The following is a 24,479-nucleotide window of genomic DNA, read 5'->3' as shown; positions in this document are numbered from 1 at the left end:
TTTTCCTGTTAAGTATGTTGTTTTCCTCATCACACAAAGGGCAGAGTGAAATTTCCAGAAAAACTAGTAAGCATGCCACTTCCTTTGTTATATAACTATACACGCGCCTGTAGTTTTGTCTTCCGGACCCATGAAAGAGATTCAAATCATCTCCCTTTGCTGTTACACACTGGACTCAGCCGACATGACACACCTTAGCCCTGGACTCCACACACAGGGGGTCCATCCATGTTTACTGTGACGGCAGATTTCACCATTCCGGCAGTAATGGAAGAAGTGGGGGGAGGACACCAGCCGTTAGTGTGAAGAGCTGCATCTCCATCTGGCTCCAGCGTTAAAATCCTTCTTAACACCGGGCCTCTGTTTCCCCCTATAAGCTACCCATGATGTGTTTACTTTTTGCTCCAGTCCTTAGTGACTCTTGTGCTCTGAGATGCGTGGAATGTTGTGAGAGGCTGGCCAGAAGAAACATGGAAAGATGCATCCACCACAGTCAGCAAGGCAGCTATGTTCATGTCCTCGGAGTACGGTCCCTACAGTCTCAGGCCCCATCCACAGCTTTTCTACGGATGCTGGCCTCAAAGCTAGGCACACCTGCTATCTCCCAACTCACCACTAGAGAGCAGCAAAGCCAGTCAGACCTGGCTCTGAGGAATTCTTTCCTGAAACCAAACTAGCTGGGCACATGCACGTGGCTTAGCTAAGACCTCTTAGCAGAAAAGAAGTAAGTTATTTAATTAGTTAATTAATCATAAATAAATAAGAGAACTCGAAACCATTACAAGTATTCTAAGATCTAAAGAGCACACAGCCTGGTAAGCTCCAACCTTTTGAGCTCAGCACCTGGTCTTGAGACTGCAGGATTATAAGGTCATGATAGCCACCCAAGAGCAGGAGCCTCTGGTGACTTTTGAGCCCCATCATTATACAGAAATGGCTGGAACACAAAGCCCAGCCAGAAAAACGGGAAAGCTTGGGAACTCCTGACACAGGTTTGGGTGAGAAGATATCTCTGCTAGGTAGGTCCCGACTTTTGGACTCGAAGCAAAGCGCCTAATCTCAGCGGTTCCTTAGTCTCTCATTTGCAAAAGGGCCATTAAAAGTCATATGTCCCTGAGAGAGTCAGTGAGGATCAGGAGATGGGGAGGTGGCTCAGTGGTAAAGCCCCTCCCCAGGAAATGGGCTGACCAGAGTTCAAACTCCCAGGACCCGTGTAAAGCCAGCCTAGCACACATGATCCCAATGCTCCCACAGCAAAATGAAGACAGGAGGATCGCCATGAGCTCACAGGCCAGCTAGGCTGGTGTACACGGACGTGAAACAGAGACTGTCCCAAAGTAGAAGGAGAGAACCAATACCAGAGGTCACCTCTGATCTCCACACTCATGCTGTGGCATTTGCACACACTGCACACTGCATGAGCCCGCATGCACACCTACAGAGAGAGATTAAAAAATGCTGAGCAACCTATAAGCCCATAAAGAAAGCTGACAAAAGCATTCAACACGCATGCGCGATTTTAAACTATTGGGTAATATTATTCTCGGGATTATGAGAAAGCCAGAGGGTAAAATGTGACAGGCTTGGAACTCACTGTTGGCAGCTGCCTGCCCTACCTGAACTCAAACCCCACCTCCTCCAAGGCATCACTTTTAAGGCCATTGGCTGCAGCCTATGGGATAGAAAGACCCAGGTCAATGAAGAAAGAGTTCACAGGCTGTCACCTTGGAACAAGGCCTGAGTCTTGAGATGAGAGACCTAAGGGAGACAGGTTCTGGGTACAGGAGGCAAGAGTGTCTTGAGGCACATGACTTCCTTTCTCTTCAGAGTATGAAGGCCATGCAGTCTGGGAACTCACACAAAGGCAGGGAGCCCAGAGAGGAATGCCTGCTTCACTCAGCTCCAGCTGACACTAAGCACAGAAGGATGAGCATCCAGGCCTGGTAGCTGGAAGGTCACTCTGGGCTCAAGTGTATCTTCCTGAGCACAAACCGTGTGCGTCTGAGCGAGTTACTCTCCCCCCAGGAATCTGGGGAGCCAGCAGCTGTACATTCTTCATCTGTAAAATGTGTAAGACAACTAATTCTGCCATCTGTCACCTTCTGTAGTATGGGAAGTAACGAACCTGTAGCAGGTAGGGCTGTGTCAACGGTCATTGCGCTTGAACCGCTTCACAAAGCCTGGGGGTGCCTCTGGCTAAGTAAATCTTGTCACTCAGGCTCCTAGGGCAGAGCCTAAGTCCACTTTTGCACCCCCAGCCCCACAGGCCTGACCAATCTGCCAACAGTTCTAGTTATCTTTGTTCTTTGGGTGAGCAGAAGTAGGACCCCACAGGGCCTTGAAGAAGTCCTTCCTGTCTTTCATCCCAGCCTTCCTGGATGGCCGTGGTTACGCATAACACCTACCTTCTCCTCCACATACTTTCTCCTCTTCAGAGGAAAGTTGCAGCCTCCCTCCACGGCCTCCCCCCCAACACACACATAGGGGTCTCAGTCACAATGCTGGGAATAGGCACTGACCCCGGTGACCCAGGCCTTCATTTTGAAAAGTTAAATCAGATTAGCTCATTAATGACCTTGCCAAATACCCCAGTGGTGGGTCAGCCTCTGCAAGGCCCTCACAGGCTCTGGGCTTGGGGTTAATGAATTACTGAGCCGGCTGGTGTAACAGAGGCTCTCTGTGAAGCCACTGGCACCCGGGAGGGGTGCAGATCATTAATAAATATTGATTTGGCTCCAAAGGAAGCAGCCTGCTGGAGAGCAGACCCTGGACACCCACGTTGTGGTCCCATTAAGTCAGGGTCAACTGTTCTGCCCAGACGTCAAGGGACCACTGGCTCCAGAGTGCTCCCAAAGGAAAGGGCCCACAGGCGAGAGCCTACTTCCTGCCTGGTGGGTCAGTGCAAGCCCATTAAACCCACAGTAGTTCGAGGCAGACAGATCACAATCTAGTTCTCATGCTGCATCAGACATTCACCAGCCTCAGGGCTGAGGGGGAAAGGCACCCAGGATTGTGGCCAGCCTGTCTCAGGAAGAGCAATAAATCCTCCAATTCAGAGACCCGAGACAGAATGGTCTCACTCCAGGCTCCCCTGCGCCTCCTCTGAGGCACAGCCTCCAGATGTGTAAGAAGGCAGGAGCAAAGGAAGAGGGCATGGCTGCCCGATCTTGCAGGCCAAGTCCTGTTTGAAGGCACGTCTACGTTCATTTCTAGGGAAAGAAAAACCCGGAGGAAGATCTTGGCAAGGATGAAGGAGTCAAAGCCTGGCCGACAGGACAAGCTGGTCCCCTTTGCACCCTGGGCAGAGCAGTATCAGTCAAGATGGGATGGGCAAAGCATCTGGTCTCTGCTAATTAAGAGCAACTTCATAGAATCAGATAAATAAGTGCATGAAGAACAGACATTTCAATGAAATGTTGAAATTATGAGTAAACAGCATCATCTATAAGGCTCTTTACTCCAGCCATCCCCCAAACAGGAGCTACCCTCACACTGACCCTCCCAAGGGGCCATGTGTCCCTTTTTTAAGAGATTCGTTTTATTTTTAACAGAGGGAGGCATGTGCATAAGAGCCCTAGAGCTAGAAGAGGCCAGAGGCATTGGATCCCCATTTAAAATGGAGTTACAGGAAGTTGTAAGCCACCCGACCTGGGTGCTGGGCATCCAACTCCTATCCTCTGTAAGAGCAATAGATGTTTTAAACTGTGAGCCATCTCCCCAGTGATCAAAGGAAGAGCATCGCCATAGGTGGGGTTTACAACAAAAGAGTCACGTGATGTGTACATGCTAGACAAGAAGAGAGAAGGGTATCTAATGAAGCAAAAATCTCAAAGATGATGGAAATATCCCCCCAAAGACATCAGTTGTATAATGAGTGTTGTCAACACTGGTAGGAAAGGAAGGAGGAAAACGTGGAAAAGAGCCAGGGAATGAGAATGGAAGGAGAAAGGAAAAGAGAATGAGAGGGAGGGAGAAACGCTGGCCTCCTGGCTCTCTTGCCCCTGCTCTTCCCAACAAACCACACATCTGCCAGTCACAGGAAGGCTTGGAAATGGGAACCTGCTTGCAGGACCCTCGCAAAACCCCACATGTAAAGTTGTTCTCTTGACTAATGGGTAAAGACAACCCCAATGTGGTTCCCTCTGCATTGCTACCCTGGTTGGGGTCTGCTTCCATACACTGGTATAACAGATGACCTAATAATGGTTGGGGTGATGGATTACAGAGGTATCTCCCTATTGAGGCCCAAACATGCCAGAGACCAAGAACCTATTCGTCTCAAGCAAGTTCAACTCAGACCTTCAGATGCCTCAAGATATCTGGCGTGACCTTGTCCATGAACTACAGGAAACAGCAGAACAGATCTTCGTTATATTTCCCAGATGAAGAAGAGGCTGGGGGGGATTGCACTCTGGAAGGCGAGGTGATAAACGACCATGTAGAAAGCAGAGAACCACATATCAGCTCTTGACTTTAAATGTATCGCTCTTTCCGGGTCACTATGAGGCTCTCTTGACCCACTGTGAATGACAAGTTGGCATTTAGTTACAATTGCATCTTCTTATTCCCTCCTGCACCTTAAGGACCATACATGGCACGTGGAAGAAGGGTGGTGTTCGTCTGTTCCTTCTAACATTCATAATCATATGTCTGAACCAAACAGCACGTAGTCGTGCACGTGGTCAGCAAAGGTTGCAAATAGGGGACCTGAGAAACCTTAAGAATTGTGTGTCTCCTGTTAGGAGATTCAGTTGTAAGTTCACTGACCACATGAGCCCTGCATGTCGGCACCTCTCCTAAGATTGTATCATGTGACCCACACAGTCACATCAGCACTGAACATCTTCACTTTTCAAATAAGACATGGGAACCTTCAAAACAAGCTGGCCCAACAGCTACAGACGAGGGATCAAACAGGAAGAGGAAGGACACAAAACCATTCTCCTCCCAGCTTTTCCCTCTCTTGTCTTCTAATACTGAAATCATGAAGAGTATTCTCTGGCTACCCTAGCTATTGCAAAGACTAAATGAGACAAGCAAAGTAATCAAGATTTTTTAAGAGATAGATTTAGAATACAAATGAAGAATTCTCTCTTTTATTTTATAATGCTATGGTCTTCCTTAGCTTAAACTCTGTGTCTGACCAGCGAGCTCAGCCTCATCGGGTCATTTGTTCAGATTTTTCTTTGCCAATGAATTATTGACAGAATTGAATTGGGGGAACAAGCAGAGTATTGATAGCATTAAACTATTCTACATAGAGTCCCCACATTTCTCCTCTCCTCCTGAACGAGCTTATCCTCCCAGATGAGGCCAGTTTGTCTCAACAGGAGCAGTCTGAAGAAACAGGAGATGTCTCCCTGACTCCCAGGACGCACAGCAGCATCAGTACATCCAGCGAGCACTTAACTGAAGACAAAATGGTGATGTAACTGCATATTTCTCCCCCCCCCCCCCAGTCTGAAGAGTTGATTCCCTGTAGATGTAGGAGCCTGAGCACATAGAGCTATGATAGTGAAAACCATACCCAGGACAAAGGAAAATACGTGGAGGGAAATTTCCAATTGAAAGGGAACAAGATGAGAATGGGAATGGAATAGACAGACAGAAAAAGCGGAGATGCAGGTGGTGGGACTAAAGAAACTCCAGCCATCTGGACCACTCGGCCTTAAGCAGCTTTCTTCTGAAGAGTCTTATCACTTTGGGAACCAGCACTCCTTTGAACACCCTTCTCTTACAAACAAGTAGGCGTGCACACATGTGCACCATTTGCCAGGTCCCGGGAGGGGAAGGTCAGAGCCTTTCAAGGGATCCTCTCACTGACCACAGAAAACCGAAATGAATCTAAAACATCTGTCTTACTCAGCATGGCACTTCAGAGCAGCAATATTGACGGAGAAAAGAGAAATCTACAGGGGACTGGGCTACATGGGGAAAACCTATGTAATAATGATTCTATCAATAATCTTAGCTCTAGGCTAGGCAGATAAATAAGAGATAGTATGTGGTAGAGAGATGACAGATAGACAATAGATAGATAGATAGATAGATAGATAGATAGATAGATAGATGATAGATAGATAGATAGATGATCGATAGATGATAGATAGATAGATAGATAGATAGATAGATAGATAGATGATAGATAGATAGATAGATGATAGATAGATAGATAGATAGATAGATAGATGATAGATAGATTGACACATATGTACTTGTGTATATATGCAGACAGATGGGAAAACAGGTGAATAAATAGAAAATGATAGATAGATAAATAGATAGATAGATAGATACATACATACATACATACATACATACATACATATCAGCCAGCCTTTCTGTTTTGCACAGAATATAATAGAAAGCTGTTGTGATGGAAATCTGAGCTTGCTGTCTCAACACGATATCCTGTTAAACAACTCCAAGTTACCCCGTGTACAAAGGGGTAACTCTCTCAAAGGGCAATGCTCTAACTTCTGACTACCTAAGGCACTGTGTCCATGTCTGTCTGCCTCCCCTGGCTGCAATCTGTCTCCATGTAGGCATTTTCTACGCCCTCACTAAATGCAATGTCATGCAGAACACTCAAAGGAAAGGGAAAAGGATTAGTAGGTGGATCGATGGCCGATATTAATGCTCTTTCATGTTGAGTTGAAGAAGGATTTGAGGTCATCAGGAGAGACGGCAGCAGGAGAATAGACTAAGCATTCAAAAGACTCTCTGGATTAAAATCCTATTAAGGCCCCATCAGCTTCTCCAGGAGGTATTTGAGGAGGTTGGGGTTTCTTTAACCTGTCACCATAATTAACCTTCCCTCAAGCTGTTTTGGGTGGGGAACGTTAGCAATTAAGAAACTGAGAAACTTTCATTCTCTATCACCCATGCTGCTGTCTGAATGGTTCAGCGACTAGAGGGGAAAGTGGTTTAGCTTAATTGCTTTGAGGGGTTCAGGTCCCTCACTTGAACCTGCTGTCAGCCTTGCCCCTGAGATCTGAGCCCCTCATTAAAAAGGGCATTTTTTGTCTGGAGAAAGAATCAAAGGTCCGAATCTACTCCTGCGCTTCCTTTCTCTCATCTTTCCCCCATGACATTGATAGGAGAGAACAGCTATGCAGAGCAATGCTCCTCTCAAAAGCCAGCTTCCAAACCCAGACTCCTCCCTACAGATCTGCCCCTGGAGCCCTGACAGCCAGTCTCTCCCTGCTGGGGTCACCTCCACATCTGCCACGCATCCCCAGCAGCTGCTGAATCACAGGTGGAAACGGCTATTCGGAGAAGTAAAGGTCACACGACACGTTTCAAATAGTGAGTACAGGCTGTTTCTTTTTTGCTCCCGTAAGATTGCCACCCCCATCTCTGCCACACACAAACACACACCCACACACACTTCAAACACCAGCACCCTGCCATCCTGAGCAACCGAGGTGAGCAGCCTCCTGAGGAATTAATTTTGTGCTCCTTCTAATGTCTAAGATTCAGCAGTAGTTGCGGGATACGCCTCTGGAGGAAAACGTTAGCTTTTCTACTTCCTCCCTGGTGGGTCCCGAGAGTCACATGATAAAGGCATCTGTCTCCTTACAGCCACAGCCTCTCTTCTATGTCTACCTGGGTATCTTGTCCCCTCAGCCAGACCGAGCTCCTCAGAAACAAGCCGTTGACTTATTTTTCCCCAGCACCTACCGCAGTGTCTGACATAGATGAGTTGGTCATTAATATTCTCTTGCCTATGACCACGCAGAATGTGCTCTCTGCCTTAAGGCAAGTCACGGCCTCCATTTTCCCGATACAAAGCTTAGGAGTCTGTGGGGGCGCATGACCTCTGAGGTCATATTCCAGCTCTTGGAATCTAGAAGAGAGGATCTGTACAAGCCGGATTGCTGCGGCTCCTGTGGCTTTTCCACTTTTTTTTTTTATAGCAATGATAATAATAGCGAGAATATAGGGCATTTATGAATCCCCTAAACAACCTCTGCTCTATTTCCGGTGCCTGGAGATATAATTTCATTAGCCCCAGAATGTCAGGGATTCTTATTTCTTCCATTGGATGCGGCTGGAGGTTGTCAGCATTAGTAATTTGCTCAAAGTCACACCAAGTGTGCTATGTCTTGGACCAAGAAGCTGGGCTCTTCACTGTCTCTCTCTATCCCCTCTAAGAAGCTGCTTTTGGAGCTTCCAGCTCAGGCTGCAGCCTTTCAGCTGGCCCACATACATCTTCCTCGTTCTCCAAGTGGCGCCTGCCTGCCCGCCTGCCTGCCTGCCTGTCAATTTCTTTGATTTCCGACTCCAGAGTCCAGCTGCCTCGGCCTCCACCTGCTCCAAGCAGAGGCAGAGCTTGCCCCAGGACCCAGCAGGCCCTTTGTCCTGAGGGCCCGAAGTTCCTGTTGGGAGCAGGTGGCCTGAAGGCGGGAGAGGACAGGCGTCAGCCTGGGAGGCAAAAGGAAGGAGGTGAAGACATCTGAAGAGGAAGAATTACAAGGGTCCCTCCCGAGACCTGAGCCCATCTGACCACTCTGGGCAAGGGCAAGTCAGAGATGGGGCTTCCTGTCAGAGTTATACCTTTGAGAGGAGAGCGTGGGGAAGACACCCTTGGTAGAGTCTTGGGGAGCTGCCTTTCAGGACCTGAAAACCTGATACAGATTTGGCATACTGTAAAAATTTGGAGAAAACTCTTTGGTTGCAGCAGATGATTGTAGCCCAGAAATTTAAAAAAAAAAAAAAAATACATAAGAAGTTGCACGCACAATGCACTGGATTTGATCCCTGGTTCTGTATAACCTGGATGTGGTGGAACACACCTGTAATCCAAGCACGTGGCAAGTGGAAGCCAGAGGATCAGAAGTTCAAGAGCAAGCTCACTTACTTAGTGAGTTTGGAACCACTCTGGGCTACACAGTATCTTGTCTTTCAACATATTCAGTGAGAACAAGAAACAGTTACATTGAAGAAGGGGAAAGGAGCTAATGATTGTGTCAATGCTATGTGAGGCTACTTCCTGGGCTTACTTCCTCTCCCTTTCATGCACCTTTAAGTTGTCATCGGTGCTATTTTATGAAAACTGTGCTGTGTTGTTGAGGTCCCAGGAATCTTCAGACTCTCACCCGTGTTCTTCTCCTTGTCTCGGGACAGCTCGTGGACAGTGGCGCCGATGTCCTGCCGCAGGCTCTTGATGATGCTGCCCAGAGCAGGCACGCTGCGCTTATCCAGGTACGTGAAGAACTCGTACTCATCTTTGTGTACAAGGGAGGGTCGGGATTCGATGTGAGTCAGGTTGATGTCATTCTCCTGCAGAGACAAAGACAGGTGGGAGGGGCCGGCCTTCGTTACTGCTACAGGCAAAGATGCAGAGACAGCAAACAAGACAGCAAACCAGAGTTGAAGTTGAAGAGCAGGTTTTTTGTTTTTTGGGTTTTTTTTTTGTTTTTTTTTTTTTGTTGTTGTTGTTTTTTTGCATGAGTATAAGGAAGCCCTTATAGTTCTGGAAGCTTTCAACCTTCTGCAAAGCCAAGCACCAACTGACAAGAGGTAGGAACGGTAAGTCACACACCTCCAAACTAAACTACACGAAACCTAATAAAGAGCCTAGAGTTGCCTATGAAGGATTTGGGTTGGGATCCAAGGCCTAAGATAGTAGCAGTAGTGATATTTACATAGAAAAGTCTCCCTTTTGACCAATGAAATCCCACAGGATCTCGATAGATAATATTGACCTAACATTGTTTTGCTTGAATATGGTGCCCAGGACTCAGGCACTGTGTCTGTAAGCTCTAAATTACAGCAGGTACAGTAGAAATGCTAGACAACTGACTTCTATGCTTCTGCATCCCTCAGTTGCCCCATCTACACCCGGGTGGCTTTAGTGATCCCTGTTCCATGAGCTTTTGGGGGGTCTTTGGCAAGCGAACACACACACACGCTCTGATGGGTGCAACCCAATGCTCAGACCTATTATTAATATCATTATATTATGTATAGAGATATCATTTACATTATACATGAAAGTATACTTAATGCTTTTATTATATATACATATATAGCCTATATAAATATATATGTAATGCTCACTAGGTGCTAATCACTCTCTAGATGAACCAAACAGACCTAAATGCTTGTCTTTTTAAATCTTAAATTCAAATGGAGGGAATGAAAGCAACAGCTGTTGAAGACAACTAACCTATGTGTTCTTTCATAATGGCAGGGGATAAAATATGTAAGGCAGCGCAGATGAAACCGATGAGCTATCCTGGGGCTGGGGTTAGGGTACATTGTAGAATTAAAGAGGATCTGTGCATGAGGCCTTCTTAAGAAAACAAATCAGATGCATATCCCAAAGGAGTTGATAGATACGAAGACCTCATGGGGGTGTGGTGTAATTGGCCTAGAAGAAGTAAAAAAAAAGAAGTCTAATAAGTCAGAATAACTACAAAGAGAAGGACAGCTATGCAAATTATTTTAAAGAATGTACCCTTGATTCTGAAGGAAATGGGGGCCTTCATGAGGTTTTGAGCATTCTCTTAGCATGATCTCATTAACTTAGCATGATTAATCTGACATCCATCTTGAGACTGAACCTCGCAGACCCGACAGAACCACCAGGTCCTGCTAAGAAGTCACTGGTGACATCCCAGTGGGGTGTGATGGTGGCCGCAGCCATGGTGAGCATGAAAGGGATAGGGGGAGTCACAGGCTGTGTGACTCATGAAATGGCCTTGACAATCAAAATTATAAGGACCATGAGAGGAGTTTGTGGATAGAAAAAATGGATAGAAGAATCATCACTAGATCCCATTCCATCTTCAGATTTGCTAGTGTGACTGAATTCCTAAGAAAGAACACACACACACACACGCACATACACACACACACACACTCTTTCCCCCCAGAGTTTTTCCTCTGAATACAATATTATGGCATAGCTAAAGAGATGAACTAGATACTTCTTATTTGACATTAACTACCTATACCATATCTATCTGCCCCCATCACACCCTGTCTTAAATATTCACTTATTTGTGTGGTGTGTGTGAGCACACTTGAGCACAGTTGCCATATAATGTGTGTGAGGTGAGAGGCCAGCGTGAAAGAGCCGGCGTTCTCTTTCTTTAAGCAAGTTAGCAGTCTGTCCGCAAACACCTTTGCCCTCTGATCCATCTGCCAGCAACCATCCGCTCCTTTCTCGGCACTTTCTGGAGTCCATTATCTGGATGCGCCTTCGTTTCTGCAGCGAGGGTTCTAGACAGGTAGTGAGTTTCCTCGTGTTTTGCCACTAGAAACAATGGTTGGCAATATCTACATGGTATTCCCGATTACCTATCTGACCTCCCAGCATAAATGCCTTGCAGACTCACTGATGAACCAAAAAGTATTTACCCTTGGAAGCTTCTGTACGTGTCTTACCCCACTACTCTCTAAAAGGGCTATCCTTGTCTGTTCTACCTTGCCATGAGAGAACCGCTATTCTTCACCAGTACCAGCTACCAGGATTCTCAATGTCTGTTACCTGATACATAAAATAACATAATTCATTATTCAACTTTTCACTGAATTGCTGATAAAATTGAACATCTTTTCCCATGGTTATTAGCTATTTATTTTTCATTCTTTTGGGATTCATAGCATTTTCTATACTAAAGCTACTTTTCCTGATCAGTGCTATTTCTTTATAGATTGATAATAATTGTGTTGTGTACTGCTTTTTCAAATAATATTATCCCTATTTTGAAGTATCTTCACATTAACAAGTTTTTTAAATAGTCTCGAAGAATGTAGGCAGGCATCGAGTGAGAACACTCTGGGAAGCTTTAGGGAATTGTCCTTGCAGTACATTCTCAGATAAAGGAGATTTGTCCCTTACTGCTGCCATGGTATCAGTTAGCCCTTCCTCTTTGCGCAGAAAGAGCTCCACATCCCATGGGCTTCTCTGGTTTCTTCTGACATCTTAAGGGTCAGATGAAGGGTCACCAGAGCATGACAAGTCACAAGGCCAGCTGTGTCATGGACCCGGATTCATTCTCTGCGACCGTACTGATTTCAAAATGGTAGAGCTCAAAATCTCACTCACTTCTGAGCAGTCTCTCTTTGTTATGGGTCTGTTTCTAATAGTGACAAGTCACGGCTTCTTGCCAAATCTGGGTACTTTAAAGTTGGTTCAGAAGCAGAAATTGACTAAAAATGTTGCACTTCATGAAATCTGATAAAACACACTGAGCCTCCAACATAAAGGGATCGGCTGGTGATCATTATCCATTTCCCTGACAAAGAAACTCGCCCGGCAGATCAACACACCCGTTTCCACATTCACATAAGGAGCTGTGACCCTGCTTGATAAAAGCCATAGGTACATGAAAACAAGGGCTGTTTACTACAGCTTCTCCTCAGCTTCAGTGTTTTTAGATGGTGACAGTTTAGTTCACATGGTTCTTAATACACTGTGGTGGCTGTGGTGGTTTGAATAAGAAAAGCCCCAGGGGCTCCTACATCTGAATATTTAGTCACCAAGGAATGAAACTGTTTGTAATAATTAAAATTAGAAGGTGTGAGCTTATTAGGCCTTGTTGGAGTAGGTGTGGCCTTGTTAGAGGAGGTGTGGCCTTGTTGGAGTAGATATAGCCTTGTTGGGAGAACTATGTCACAAGGAGTGGGTCTTGAGGTTTCAAAAGCCCAACATCAGGCCCAGGTTCTTGCTCTCAGCCTACAGATCAGGATGTAACTCTCAGCTTCTGTTCCAGGATATGCTGCCATGCTTCCTGCCACGATGGTTATAGACTAAACCTCTGAAATTGTAGGCAAACTTCCAATTAAATGCTTTCATTTATATGAGTTGCATGGTTTCTCTTCACGGCAAAAGGACAATGACTAGTACACACACACACACACACATGCACACACACACATATACACACATACACAGTAAGTTAAGTGGATTCCCAAATGTTAAAAATGTTTCACAACTCGTGGGCCGTTCACTAAGACTGAGCTCACTGGAATAGCCATGCCTGTGTGCATAAAGGAGAAGCCAGAACACATTGTGTACACACAACTAAATAAATACCAACATTCAAATGGACAAAGCATGCTCCATAGATGCAGTGACTCTCAAATAAAAAAGAAATTCATTAACTTTGTGTTTGAAGCAATGCATGCCCAGTTATAAATGATGCAATGCAGGGGAGAGCAAATGTCACGACAGTGGCCATAGCTTCCCCTTCCAAATGCCATGGTATAGGTTAGAGTACTTTAATGGGACCTGCTCTTTAGTCTTTGAGGAGATTAAGAACAAGGAACAATATAATCAAAAATGAAAATGCTTTGCTGTGAAGAATGGGGGAAGAGAGGACATTTCTCAGGGGCAAAGTCATTGTTTTTTTGTAAGCACCGCCTCTCTTCCAGGGATGCAGTAAGCACTCTTAAAATGTCAACTTTTTTCATTATCACTAATATTATGTCAATCAGAATCTCTGAGTACATGGAACAGAACGAGGAGTCTGACATGGGTTCTCTTCCTGCTGGTTCTTCTCGATGACCCCCAAGTCCCCCGGATATTACCACAGGTCAGAGCTTTACTCTACAGAGAACACCTATCATTCAGGTAAGCCCCATGAGTGTCCCAAAGTAGGAGAGAGAAGTCCTGCAGGAGGGAGGGAGGATCAGAGAGACAGCAGAAATTCTGAAGCTTCCCCTGACAACAGAGGTCATTTTTTTAACAAAGCCAAAAGCAGTGTCATGTTTCTTGGCTTGAGAAGAAAGAGAATGTGTAAGTCCTCCCTACTGTTTACTTTTGTTGTAATTTAAGAGGCAACCAAAGTCTGTGTTGCATGGAGAAAAGTGAGGAGGGCCTGGGAGGAGTTAAAGAGGGGAAACATAATCAAAATATATTGCATGAATTGTTTTTTAATAAATAATGGGAAGAAAGTCTACTTATGTGGCCAAAGCAGAGAAAAGAATACAGTAAAGCCAAGAACCAAAATGAGCACTTTGATTTGTCTAACAATTTGAGAAGGTGCACAGACAAAAGACAGATAGGAGTGTGCACAGGGTGAAGGATATGGTAGAAAGCAAACCACTCCCTGCAGCGACTGACCACCAGCCCACAGGCCACCCCCAAAAGTAGCCACTTTCTCCAAGAATCTCCTTTTCTCCAGAAGTGGTGGCACACTAGGAGGGCAGAGGCAGGAGGATCTCTGTGAGTTTGAGGCCATCCTCATCTAATAATAAATTCCAAGACAGCTAATGCTGTATAGTGAGACACCATCTCAATAAAAAAGCAAGAGGAGGAGAAGGGGGAGGAGGAGTGGGGAAGAGGAGCAGAAGAAAAAGAGGAGAAAGGGGCAAGGAAGAAGGAAGGGAGAGGAAGAGGAAACAGAAGAAGAGGTTGAGGGGAGAGAGGAAGGAGACTCAGAGAAGGAGGAGGGGAGGGGAAGAGGGAGTAGAAGAAAAAGAGGAGGAAGAAGAGGAGATAGAGGAGGGGAGAAGGGGGAGGAGGGGAAGGAGAAGGCAGTAGCAGCATCTTGCTTTGGAAATAACCACAGAAAAATTTAGATACCATGACTTCATTTTTTTAATGATACTGGGACTCTAACTGGGGGGGTGGGGGATTCGCTAAGTCTTTCACCAAAATTTGTAAGCTAACTAAACACCATCAGCAGGGGAATGATGAAATGGACTGTAGGACCAAAGGAAATCCTATAAAGCAAGTAGTGACAGCCTTCAGAATACAAAATATCCACAACAATTTCATTGCAGATGCCTGGTAACAAAATATCCACAAGTCCATTGTAGCTGCCTGGTAACAAAGTATCCACAAGGAGTCCATTGTAGCTGTCTGGTAACAAAGTATCCACAACAATTCCATTGTATCTGCCTGGTAACAAAGTATCCACAAGTCCCTTGTAGCTGCCTGGTAACAAAGTATCCACAAGGAGTCCATTGTAGCTGTCTGGTAACAAAGTATCCACAACGATTCCATTGTATCTGCCTGGTAACAAAGTATCCACAAGTCCCTTGTAGCTGCCTGGTAACAAAGTATCCACAAGTCCATTGTAGCTGCCTGGTAACAAAGTGTCCACAACGAGTCCCTTGTAGCTGCCTGGTAACAAAGTATCTGTAAGTTCTGCAGCCCCACGGGTTGGCTGCCTCGCTCACTTCAGGGTCTCCATCATCTATACAGGACCTAACAACAGGATCTTCTCCAAAGATAGTAACTGGTTCATAAAACCAGTGGGTATGAGTTCGCCAAACAATGGATGCGTGGGAGGAGTGCATCTCTGGCTAGGGGTGGGGCAAAGGAAATGCATGTGGCAAATATAGACTGTTTCCTTTCTATTGCTTCTAAAAGATCAATCGTATCCATGAAGGTGGAGTATAAATTCAGAACCAGTACCAGCTGTGAGTAGCTTGCAGAAATGAAGCTTTTCACCTCCGCTGGTAAAACGGTCTACTTGAGACTACCAGAGAACATCTGAGATGACCTTATATCTCAAAGCTTTGCCGATCTGTTTCTTTGTCTACTCCCTACCCTGGGAAGTCATGGGCACATGAAGAAAAAGTTCTTTTGCAGCTTCCCCCAAGGAGACCGCTTCTGACTGTATGACTCACCCCTAAATGTCCTGTAAAAAAGGCTGTTTTCCTAAGAAACATGATATGTGAGCTGGTAGGGGCTAAAAGCAGATTGCTATGGGAAATGTTTAAAAAAATGCATAAGGAATTGAGATTTAAAGCAATCTACTGAGGACAGCGGGCGTCTGTAGGTCAGTAAAGAAAGGTTTGAGCATGTTTCTAATGGTTTGAGCACAAATTCCCAGAATCTACTTAATTTCTAGCCATCACTCCACAAACACAGGCAAACACAGTAATCTATGTCTCTTTAAATACAGGTTCTGTTGAGAGGCATTCTGATGTAGCTACCAGCTGAAGTCCATAAGGCCAGTGATGGCCAAAGTGGCTCCTTAATGGGGTGGTGACTTTGAGCTAACTGCCATGGAATGAGGAACTTGAATGGAAAGTACAAGACCCTGACTAGTCAAGGGGAGTCTATACACACCCTACAGACCTGTTTTTCTCCAAGGAGCGAGCATGCTTTCATGTTTCTGACTAGGAGTTGAGCTAAGAAAGCTTCCAGATAGTGTCAGCCCAGAGGACCATGGTCCAGGCTCATTTCACTGTAACTCCCAGTGTTACTCTGAGTATTTAGTGAGAGCTGACTAAGTATCCCGTTGTGTATCTGCTACACTACAGGGTATTTAGGGTTGGAGCTGCTCAGCAAGCCTGGAGTCCTTGCGGGGCTATTTAATCAGAAAGCCATAGGAGATGCGTGATTATCCCTTTATGAAATGCTTTTCCCTCTCAGGTCAAGATTGAGAACATGGACTTTTACACTCTGTTTCTATTAAGGAAGATAAGTGTATCTACAGCTCAACTTTTGCTCTGATGTTGTCCTTTGAGGGAGTCTATTTTAGCAGATGCAATACTTGAAACTAAAGCCTCCCAGTGCCCTCCATATTAGCGAAGCCATCTGTAAACAATTTGAAATACACTTCCTGTATTTCTAACACTGCCACCTTGTCTCTGGCACTAAGAAGATTTCTAGGAGTCTCCTTCCATGGACAGCCTCAGATAGGTGAATATTCCCATCCCAAGCCTTCTCTCTTCCAGCCAAATAAACCTCATTCTTGTACTAGTTTTCCTATAACCAAGAACTTAGAACCCTTTAGGCCACGTGGCTCCAATGATATAGTACACAGGAATAATTACAACAAACATTTACTGAGTTCTTTATCTATGTTAGTTGCCCAAGAGTTTTGCATAACACTTTGCCACTTTGCCCAGACTCCATATAGTGACCCCATTAAAAATCCATTGGTCTGCGAACTTGGACTTTGTTGCAGTCATGACTTTGGTCTGTTGTGGGCCAAGTAGAGGCATGTTGTGTCTGTGTGCTGCATCTCCCCAGGAAAAATCCTTCACCCAATGCATTCAAAGGTGAAAACCTAAGTCAGCGTACATTTAATATAATACTAAAAGATAGAAGGTACTATGAGCTCCCTAAAGAAGGTGCCAAGGTCAAATGTGTTTAAGAAGTACAAAGTGAGCCGGGCAGTGGTGGCGCACGCCTTTAATCCCAGCACTCGGGAGGCAGAGGCAGGCGGATCTCTGTGAGTTCGAGACCAGCCTGGTCTACAAGAGCTAGTTCCAGGACAGGCTCCAAAGCCACAGAGAAATCCTGTCTCGAAAAACCAAAAAGAAAAAAAAAAGAAGTACAAAGTGTGGCAATGGTCTTCCCACTGCAGGCTGACTAGTTCTTAACATGCCTGTGTGCCCTGTGGCTCTCCAAAACCCAGGTCTAAGACGGATTGTCGGAGTTCTTTTCTAACGACATAGAATTTGTTAGAATGCTTTTTAAAGAAAATACTGCCTCAAAGTACTTCAGTTTCTTCCATTTGCTTTGCCATTTGCCGCTTTTGATTTCACTTTTTATGTCCAGAACCTTTGTCAGAACACAAAGGTGTAATAACAGATACAGACATGCAAAGCACCCTCCCCTTCATCTGCCAAGCTCATTTCGTTTGTCAGAAGTGTGGGTGTCACAGAGAGACCCTGGACATGGAAACCTGAGACCCGGGGTTCAAGCTCACCTCCACTCCCCCTCCCTGTGTGATCTCCTTGCAGAGCCTTGTTTCCTCACCCATACAAAAGGATGGCTTCCACTCGAGTGGAGAACCTGTGTGTCTGGCGTCTATGTGTGGTGCCATGGGAACAAGAGTTTATTTTGTCCCTTCACTCACGACTTCGAGTGACTCTCATTTGACTATGAACTTTACCAAAGTGTTAATACGGCTTTAAAAGGTGGACTGGGATGGAGAGTTTCTACAGTAACTGTTGAAGGTGCAGGGAGGAAAGAAATCAATGCACACTAACAGCAACCTCCAACCAACCAACCAGCGCATTCAGCTCTGTATCCTCCTCGGCAGGATAGGTAAAATAAGGTCCTCGAGGAATTAAGAGTTGGGTAATGCATGAATCCAGTCAGACACACACACACACACACACACACACACACACACACGGGGTGTTCTCCAACCAGCTCAGCTAATTTATTACTTGTGGTTTGTTTATTAGACTGTAAACAGCCTCTTCATTTATTATTATTTAATCCATTAATGCTGACCTGGTCCCAAGGGGCAACTGTTCAAGAAAAACATGTGACTCCCTAGGAGATTCCCTAATAGGCTAGTACAAAGGCTAAGTTGGTGCACTGGAATATTCTGCCGAAACCTTCTTTTAAAAAGCAGTTTGTGCCTTAGACAGCGTTCTGTTCTCTCCACTCCCTCTGCTTGCTCTTGGGCATTCGTCTCCCCTCAACTACCACCACCACTTTAGAAAGCCGGGTTCTCTGTTTTAAATACTCTTCGGTTTCTAGAGTAATTCTAGATGTCCAACATGGATTCACAGGATGAAGGTGGCACAGTCTTAGAGCCCTTGCTTGGCAAGCGCAGCACTCTGGATTTCATACCTAGCACCAGAGTACTGTTACTGAGATTTCATGAATTTGTATCTAGTGTCATGTGGTCATGATGACAGCTGATCTTCATTGCCAGGTTGATTGATCTGTAATCGCGTAGGAGGCAAACATCTGGATGTGTGTGTGAAGGTATGTCAGCAAATCATAGGTTCTGGGGGAGACCCTACCACTGTTCAGCTAAATTGACATAATAGTAAACCAACTCCCAATGACGTATCAGTATTATATCCACAGGTGATGGAATCTCTGAACTCTCATCAGAGAAGTTTCTGTTTTCAGTAGGTTGTGATTAACAGAGACCCCCAGTTGGTCAAGGTACAGAGAATAAGAGACTAGAATTCTCAGCACTAAGTGAAGCATCTGTATTAACCCCTTCTCTATCTTCCAAGGCTCTGGAATCATCACAGAAGGAGTGAGAAGATTGCCAGAGCCAAAGGCAATGGATGACTAAAGCCGAGGAGTGTTCTCCAGACTCAGCAATGTGTCTATACATGTGACCTCAGAACAGTGGCAACAGTACAATCTCAAGCCAGACAAAATCACAGCACAGAAAGGGGAGGTCGACCAGAAGTCTCAGCCTTAGCTCAGGAGCTACTGGCACATGATTGCTGGGGAAAGAGGGAGAGTCGGTTTCTTTTTAAGGGTGTGTACCTGGCAGGTCAACCAAGTTGGGTAGCCAGGGTAGGAAAAGAGAAAAGATCTGGGAGAAATTAGAAGAAGGGTGAATATGATCGAAATATTTTACACAAAATTCTCCAAGAAGTAACGAAAAAGAAATTTTTAAAAAATGTTTTCTTAAAAAAAATACCAAGGCTAATGATTATGCCATTGCCCAAGACACACAGGAATGAAGCACTTACCTCAAACAAACGCAGGACCTTGGCTAGGGCACCGACTTCTTCTTTGAGTGAGAACAGCAGAGACACAGCCCCATTTTGGCTGGAGTTGTCTTCAATATAACTGGTCTCCTGCAGAATTAGATCACCTGGTTAAAACATTTTCCACAGCTTAGTAATTATTCCCTTGAAACCACCAAATAAGAGGCCAGCATAAACTTCTTCTTCTCTTCCTTAAGCTTTGGAACAAATTGAACTACATGTATTCTACACAGCAGGCAGTGAGGTCAGAAAGAAATAAGTTGAGAACAACAAAATAATGAATGTCACTCCTGGGTTGACTTTAGAAGCTTGAAGCTCAAATTGCTCCAAGTTCGCCCAGCCAATCCTGGGCCCATGAGCAAATCACTTTCATAGTAATTTGGTTGGTTCAGGAACTATGCCTTCTTTGATTCTTACAGACATGTTTGGCTTATAAGCAAAAGCACCTTCAAAACTGTCTAGGAAGAAACCATGCAAGGAAAAGACTCAGGAATCAAGGAGTGAGGAACTTCGGTCATCAAGCAATGCACTCTGCAATAAACACAGACTGTTCTCGTTAGCCATGCAGTGAACGCAAACACCTTCAGTTACCAATGGAAAGAATTCCGTTTCACATTCACAAGCAACGCTCTCTGTCAGGGATATTCTAGGGCCAGTGTTGGTGACCTGGGGCTGACACATTTGCACAATTGCATGTGTGGTTACAACCCCTTGCACACATCCACACGGAAGATCTTTTGAAAACAAGATATGAAGGTCCTGAGGAACATGTATCTGTGTGTCGGGTGTAGATATACTATGTCTCCATTTCAGCATTTTCCCACAGGAGGAAAGGTTGCCGTGAAGCTGCGTGCTCAGCCGCGGGAAGCAGATTAGATTGAACACTGGCTACCCTGTCCCTGCTGGTGGCTCTGCGCTCCTCACTGACCCCGCTATTCTGCTTACATTTTCTTCACAGCTCTTGTCTCTATATGAAATTATATTATGCTTTCATCCTGTTAATTCCCTTATCATTTGTCTCCTGAACTAAAGTAGTTTCGCCAGAGGGAAAACATCGCGGTAACTGCCACACAGTGGGTGCTTCTTGACCTGATGGCGAATGAAGGCGCTAAACCACTCAGTCCCGCAGGCTGATTGCACATATTTTATGCCCTCAACAAATGGAGTCGCCTTCCTGCAATCTCCCTCTTAGTAGGATTATATCAACTATGCGCTGTTTATCTGGGTAGGAAGCTTTAAGGAGATGCAAACGGTACTCGGTACAGGCAAGATGGCTCAGCTGGTAAAGGCGCTTGCTCTCAAGCCTGACAACTTAGGTTCAATAGCAAGGACTCACACCATGAGAGGAGAGAACTGTCCTCTCCAAATTGTCCTCTGACCTCTACACACGCCATTGCACACACTGCATCTACCCACACACAAGTAAATAAATGCAATAAAAAGTTTTAAGAACACATAAATGTGTCTCTTCTGCCGCGTGGCGGAGCTAGAAGACACCGTAAATTCCAGCATCCCATCTCAATTTTATAAGACACTAAATAACCTCCTCACCCCACATCAAATGACTCTATTATGCATAGCTTTGTAGACACAAGTCTCCAAAGAGGACAACCCTGGTGTCTTGATTTGTGGGAGGATTTCCCATGAGCAAGTGACACCAGGCACATCTGCCTTGCCAGCTGTCCTTCCTGCACTTCAAGACCCAGGCTGCTGAACAAACAAATCAGCTTTGGCCGAATCCACCTTGACAGTTTCTAATGCTCTAGAAACTGTAGTAAAATATGCATAGGCATTGTTTAATTTTCATCTTAACCCTAGAATATGAGGATTTTTATTCCTATTTTTCGAAGGAAAATGCACTGCCTCTTATGCTGAGGTTGAACCAGAACATGTTTGGATCCTCTTCTAGGGTCCCTGTTATGGGTAGAGACAAACTGTGGATTCACAATCACCTAAGGGTCTTATAAACACAGCTTTAAGACTCTCCCCCTAGTTCCCCACCCCCTCATCACTGGCTTAAGCTCCCCAGATGGTCAAGCAGCTGTACCAGCAACACAGGAGCCTAGAACAGAGCAGAGCTAGGATCTCTGGACCGGCCTGCCTGTCCTTCATACCAACCATCTTCAGCACTAAGTCTCTGACTCCAGGCATCCCTCAGCTCTCAGTCCTGACAGAGGATGAGCTCACAAAGTGTCCCCACCCCCCAGTCCAGGGCATGGTGACAGCTACAGAATTATTCTGACTTTGACATCCACTCTCTCCTAGGGTCCTGAGGAGAGACAGTTCCCAAGGATTGCACATAGCAGCTACCTGTGAGTCCGTTTCCTCCAAGGTCTGAATCTCATTGTTCAGACCATGATTCCCGGCCTGGGTCAAGTACATAAATCACGGAAAAGACTATTTTCTGCAAGAGCTCCCTGGAGAGGACAGCCAACACCAGAGGGGACAGGCTCCTTCCACCTCCAGCATGATTCCGAAGGCATACTCAGACTCAGGGCTAATTCCTGATTATTTTCCTCTCAGCTTACTTTTTCCTTCATCACGTCTGAGTGAGTCCCCAAATTCTCTTCATGCTACATCATCCCCTAAAAGTTAAGGGGGGGCTTCTTACTTTCTTCTCATTTCCATATCCAGAAGAAAGGATTGTATGGCTATCACTGGAGAAATGCAGCAGGACCTGCTGCCCCAGATGACTGAGGACCCACCCTTTCCTTTGGGAAGATAAAGCAGATAACACAGGAAACAAATCTCTGTGAGTTCGAGGCCAGCCTGGTCTACAAGAGCTAGTTCCAGGATAGGCTCTAAAGCTACAGAGAAACCCTGTCTTGAAAAGCAAAATAAAAAGAAACAATGAGTTATCTTAAGACACACAGATGTGAAGCTGCTCTGGCAGTCAGATCCCCAACCTCTCTGCATCCTTAAAGGATAGATGTCCCTTCACTCGTTAAAGATGGTCTTGTCAGTTGACTTCCTGGGGCATTTTCATCATCTTTACATTCCTATTGCTTAGCGACCTCAGGAAATACAAGTGTTTCCCAGACTGTTTTCACATCTGCGAATCAAGTCTCTCCCAGCTCTGGAGGCTGACCAGGCTCACCTGTCCAAAGTCTGAGAACTTTCTGCTCAGGACTGGGCGCTCCAGGATCACAGCCGACATGCTGGCTCCCAATGATTGGGGTCTCTAGCTTTCGGCAGCAGGGTCTGAAAGGTTTGCTCTCCGGACACAAGGCTGATGATTTTAACCTGGCTCTCAGAAGGACGGGAGAGGGGCGGCTTCAAAGGGTGTCCCCTACTGCAGTCTGTAAGGTCGCTCTGTCAGTGGGCGTTGCCCTGACGTAGCAGTGTGTGGACCCTTGCCCACAGCCCACGTGCAGCTCCAGGTCACCGGTCCTGGGCTGCCACCAGGGGAGGCGTATTGGAGGGTGTGGCAGCCACCACAGGACTCATTTGGCAGACTGCCCTGGACAAGAATAGACGGCAGAGAGCCCAGACCACCTGTATCCTGGAGCTCAGACAGGTTTGGCATTGTTGAAAATTTGGGGTGCCTGGAGTAAGGATTCTCTGCACTGGAGGGAACCAGGTACAGTCTGCTGATAATGCTTAAGGATAATCCTTCCCTGGCTGCGCAGAAATAGAGCCAGGCTCCTAATTTAAATGTTCTCCACCCTCAACTCCCTTTCATTAACCACCAAACCGGTCAATCTCCTTGGCATTCTTTCCTTTAGAAAACCACAGTGGATATTTGCAGCTAGAGAGTAAAGGCATGGGTGCTGGGGCTAGAATCCAGCCAGTTTTAGCTGCTTGCACGATGGCTGGGGACTCTGCACAGAGGACAGACGGACAGCCTTCGGGCCGCCTTGCTAAGAGATTTCAAGTGCATCAATCATAAGAATTAGACGATGCATCAAACGTTCAATTAGTACAGTTCTTGCCACATAATCGAACACGGGATAAGTGGAAGATAATGTTTAAAAGTCCGTCTTAAAAGTGTGACAACAGACAGCTAGGGAGCGTTTGCTCTGTGTTCCTGGTGGTGTCCTAAGCGCTGGGACTACAGACGGAACTCGTGACCTCCCTGCCGGCTGTGCACCCCTCTAGCGGTCAGGTGACCTCCCTGCCAGAAGGGCACCCCTCTAAGGTGATCTTCCTGCCAGCAGCGCACCCCTCTAGCGGTCAGGCAAAATAAAACTAGTTTAGGCGGGGCCAAGGCACAGGGGAGAGGAAAATACTTTATCCAGGTAGGAGTGAGCTGATGGGCACCGGGGCGTGGTCTTCAAGTGGACGTGAAGATGTCGTGAACGGAGGTAAGATAATCATCGCTAGCAGGAAAAACAAAACGTAAACACACGGGAGGGTCAGTTTCGGAAAGATGTGAGAAGCCGGGGGCATCAAGGACTCAAAGCCCGCCTAATATTTACCCAGGCAAAGTTAATGGACTGAGAGGAAACGGGCCAATAATAGAAGGTGCTAGAAGTCCGCCCCATCCCCTCCCACAATTCTTTGACCTAATAGCCAGGAATCTGCCAAGAAGAAAAAACAACATTTCAAGTTTGAGATTCAAAATTCAAAACACATGGGTTAATTCCTCATCGGACAGACTGCTGCCCCCCACACACGGCTGCCCCCACAGAAGGCTGCCCCCCACAGACGGCTGCCCCCACAGAAGGCTGCCCCCCACAGACGGCTGCCCCCACAGACGGCTGCCTCCACCTGTACCTTGGTTTCTTTGTCTTTAAAATGTGGGTCTAGGGATGTTGTTTAGGATTCTTTGAATCTCCATAGTGCAACAGGCTTTCTCCTGAATTCTGAGAATATTGATATTGTAAGATAATTTCTGTCTAAAAATACACCTCATTATCAATAATTATCAATTATTAATTTTATTATTATTGATTAATGATAAATTATTAATAATTGATGGGTGCCTCATTAAAATCCCCTCTAATAAGTTGCAAGGTCACGTTCTTGACTTTCACCTTCACTGTCTGACTCCAAAAGCCCTCTAGAGCAATGGTTCTCAACCTGTGGGTCGCAACCCCTTCGGCAAACCTCCGTCTCCAAAAAGATTTACATTCTGACTCATT

General features: G+C 45.7%; 1 protein-coding gene across 1 annotated transcript in view; it reads right to left on the bottom strand.

Annotated features, from left to right (window-relative positions):
• The window catches only part of Pah (phenylalanine hydroxylase), a 54,104-nt gene extending 31,394 nt beyond the window's left edge, over positions 1-22,710 (bottom strand). Inside the window, 3 exon segments of the mRNA XM_038315156.1 lie at positions 9,102-9,285; positions 19,378-19,485; positions 22,493-22,710. Of these exon segments, the coding sequence (XP_038171084.1) occupies positions 9,102-9,285; positions 19,378-19,485; positions 22,493-22,552 (352 nt within the window). The 5' untranslated portion in view covers positions 22,553-22,710.
• Positions 22,711-24,479: the final 1,769 nt, after the last annotated feature.

Source organism: Arvicola amphibius, chromosome 17 (genome assembly GCF_903992535.2).
Source record: "Arvicola amphibius chromosome 17, mArvAmp1.2, whole genome shotgun sequence".
Classification (NCBI taxonomy): Eukaryota; Metazoa; Chordata; class Mammalia; order Rodentia; family Cricetidae; genus Arvicola; species Arvicola amphibius.
This window is presented reverse-complemented; position numbering and strand designations above follow the sequence as displayed.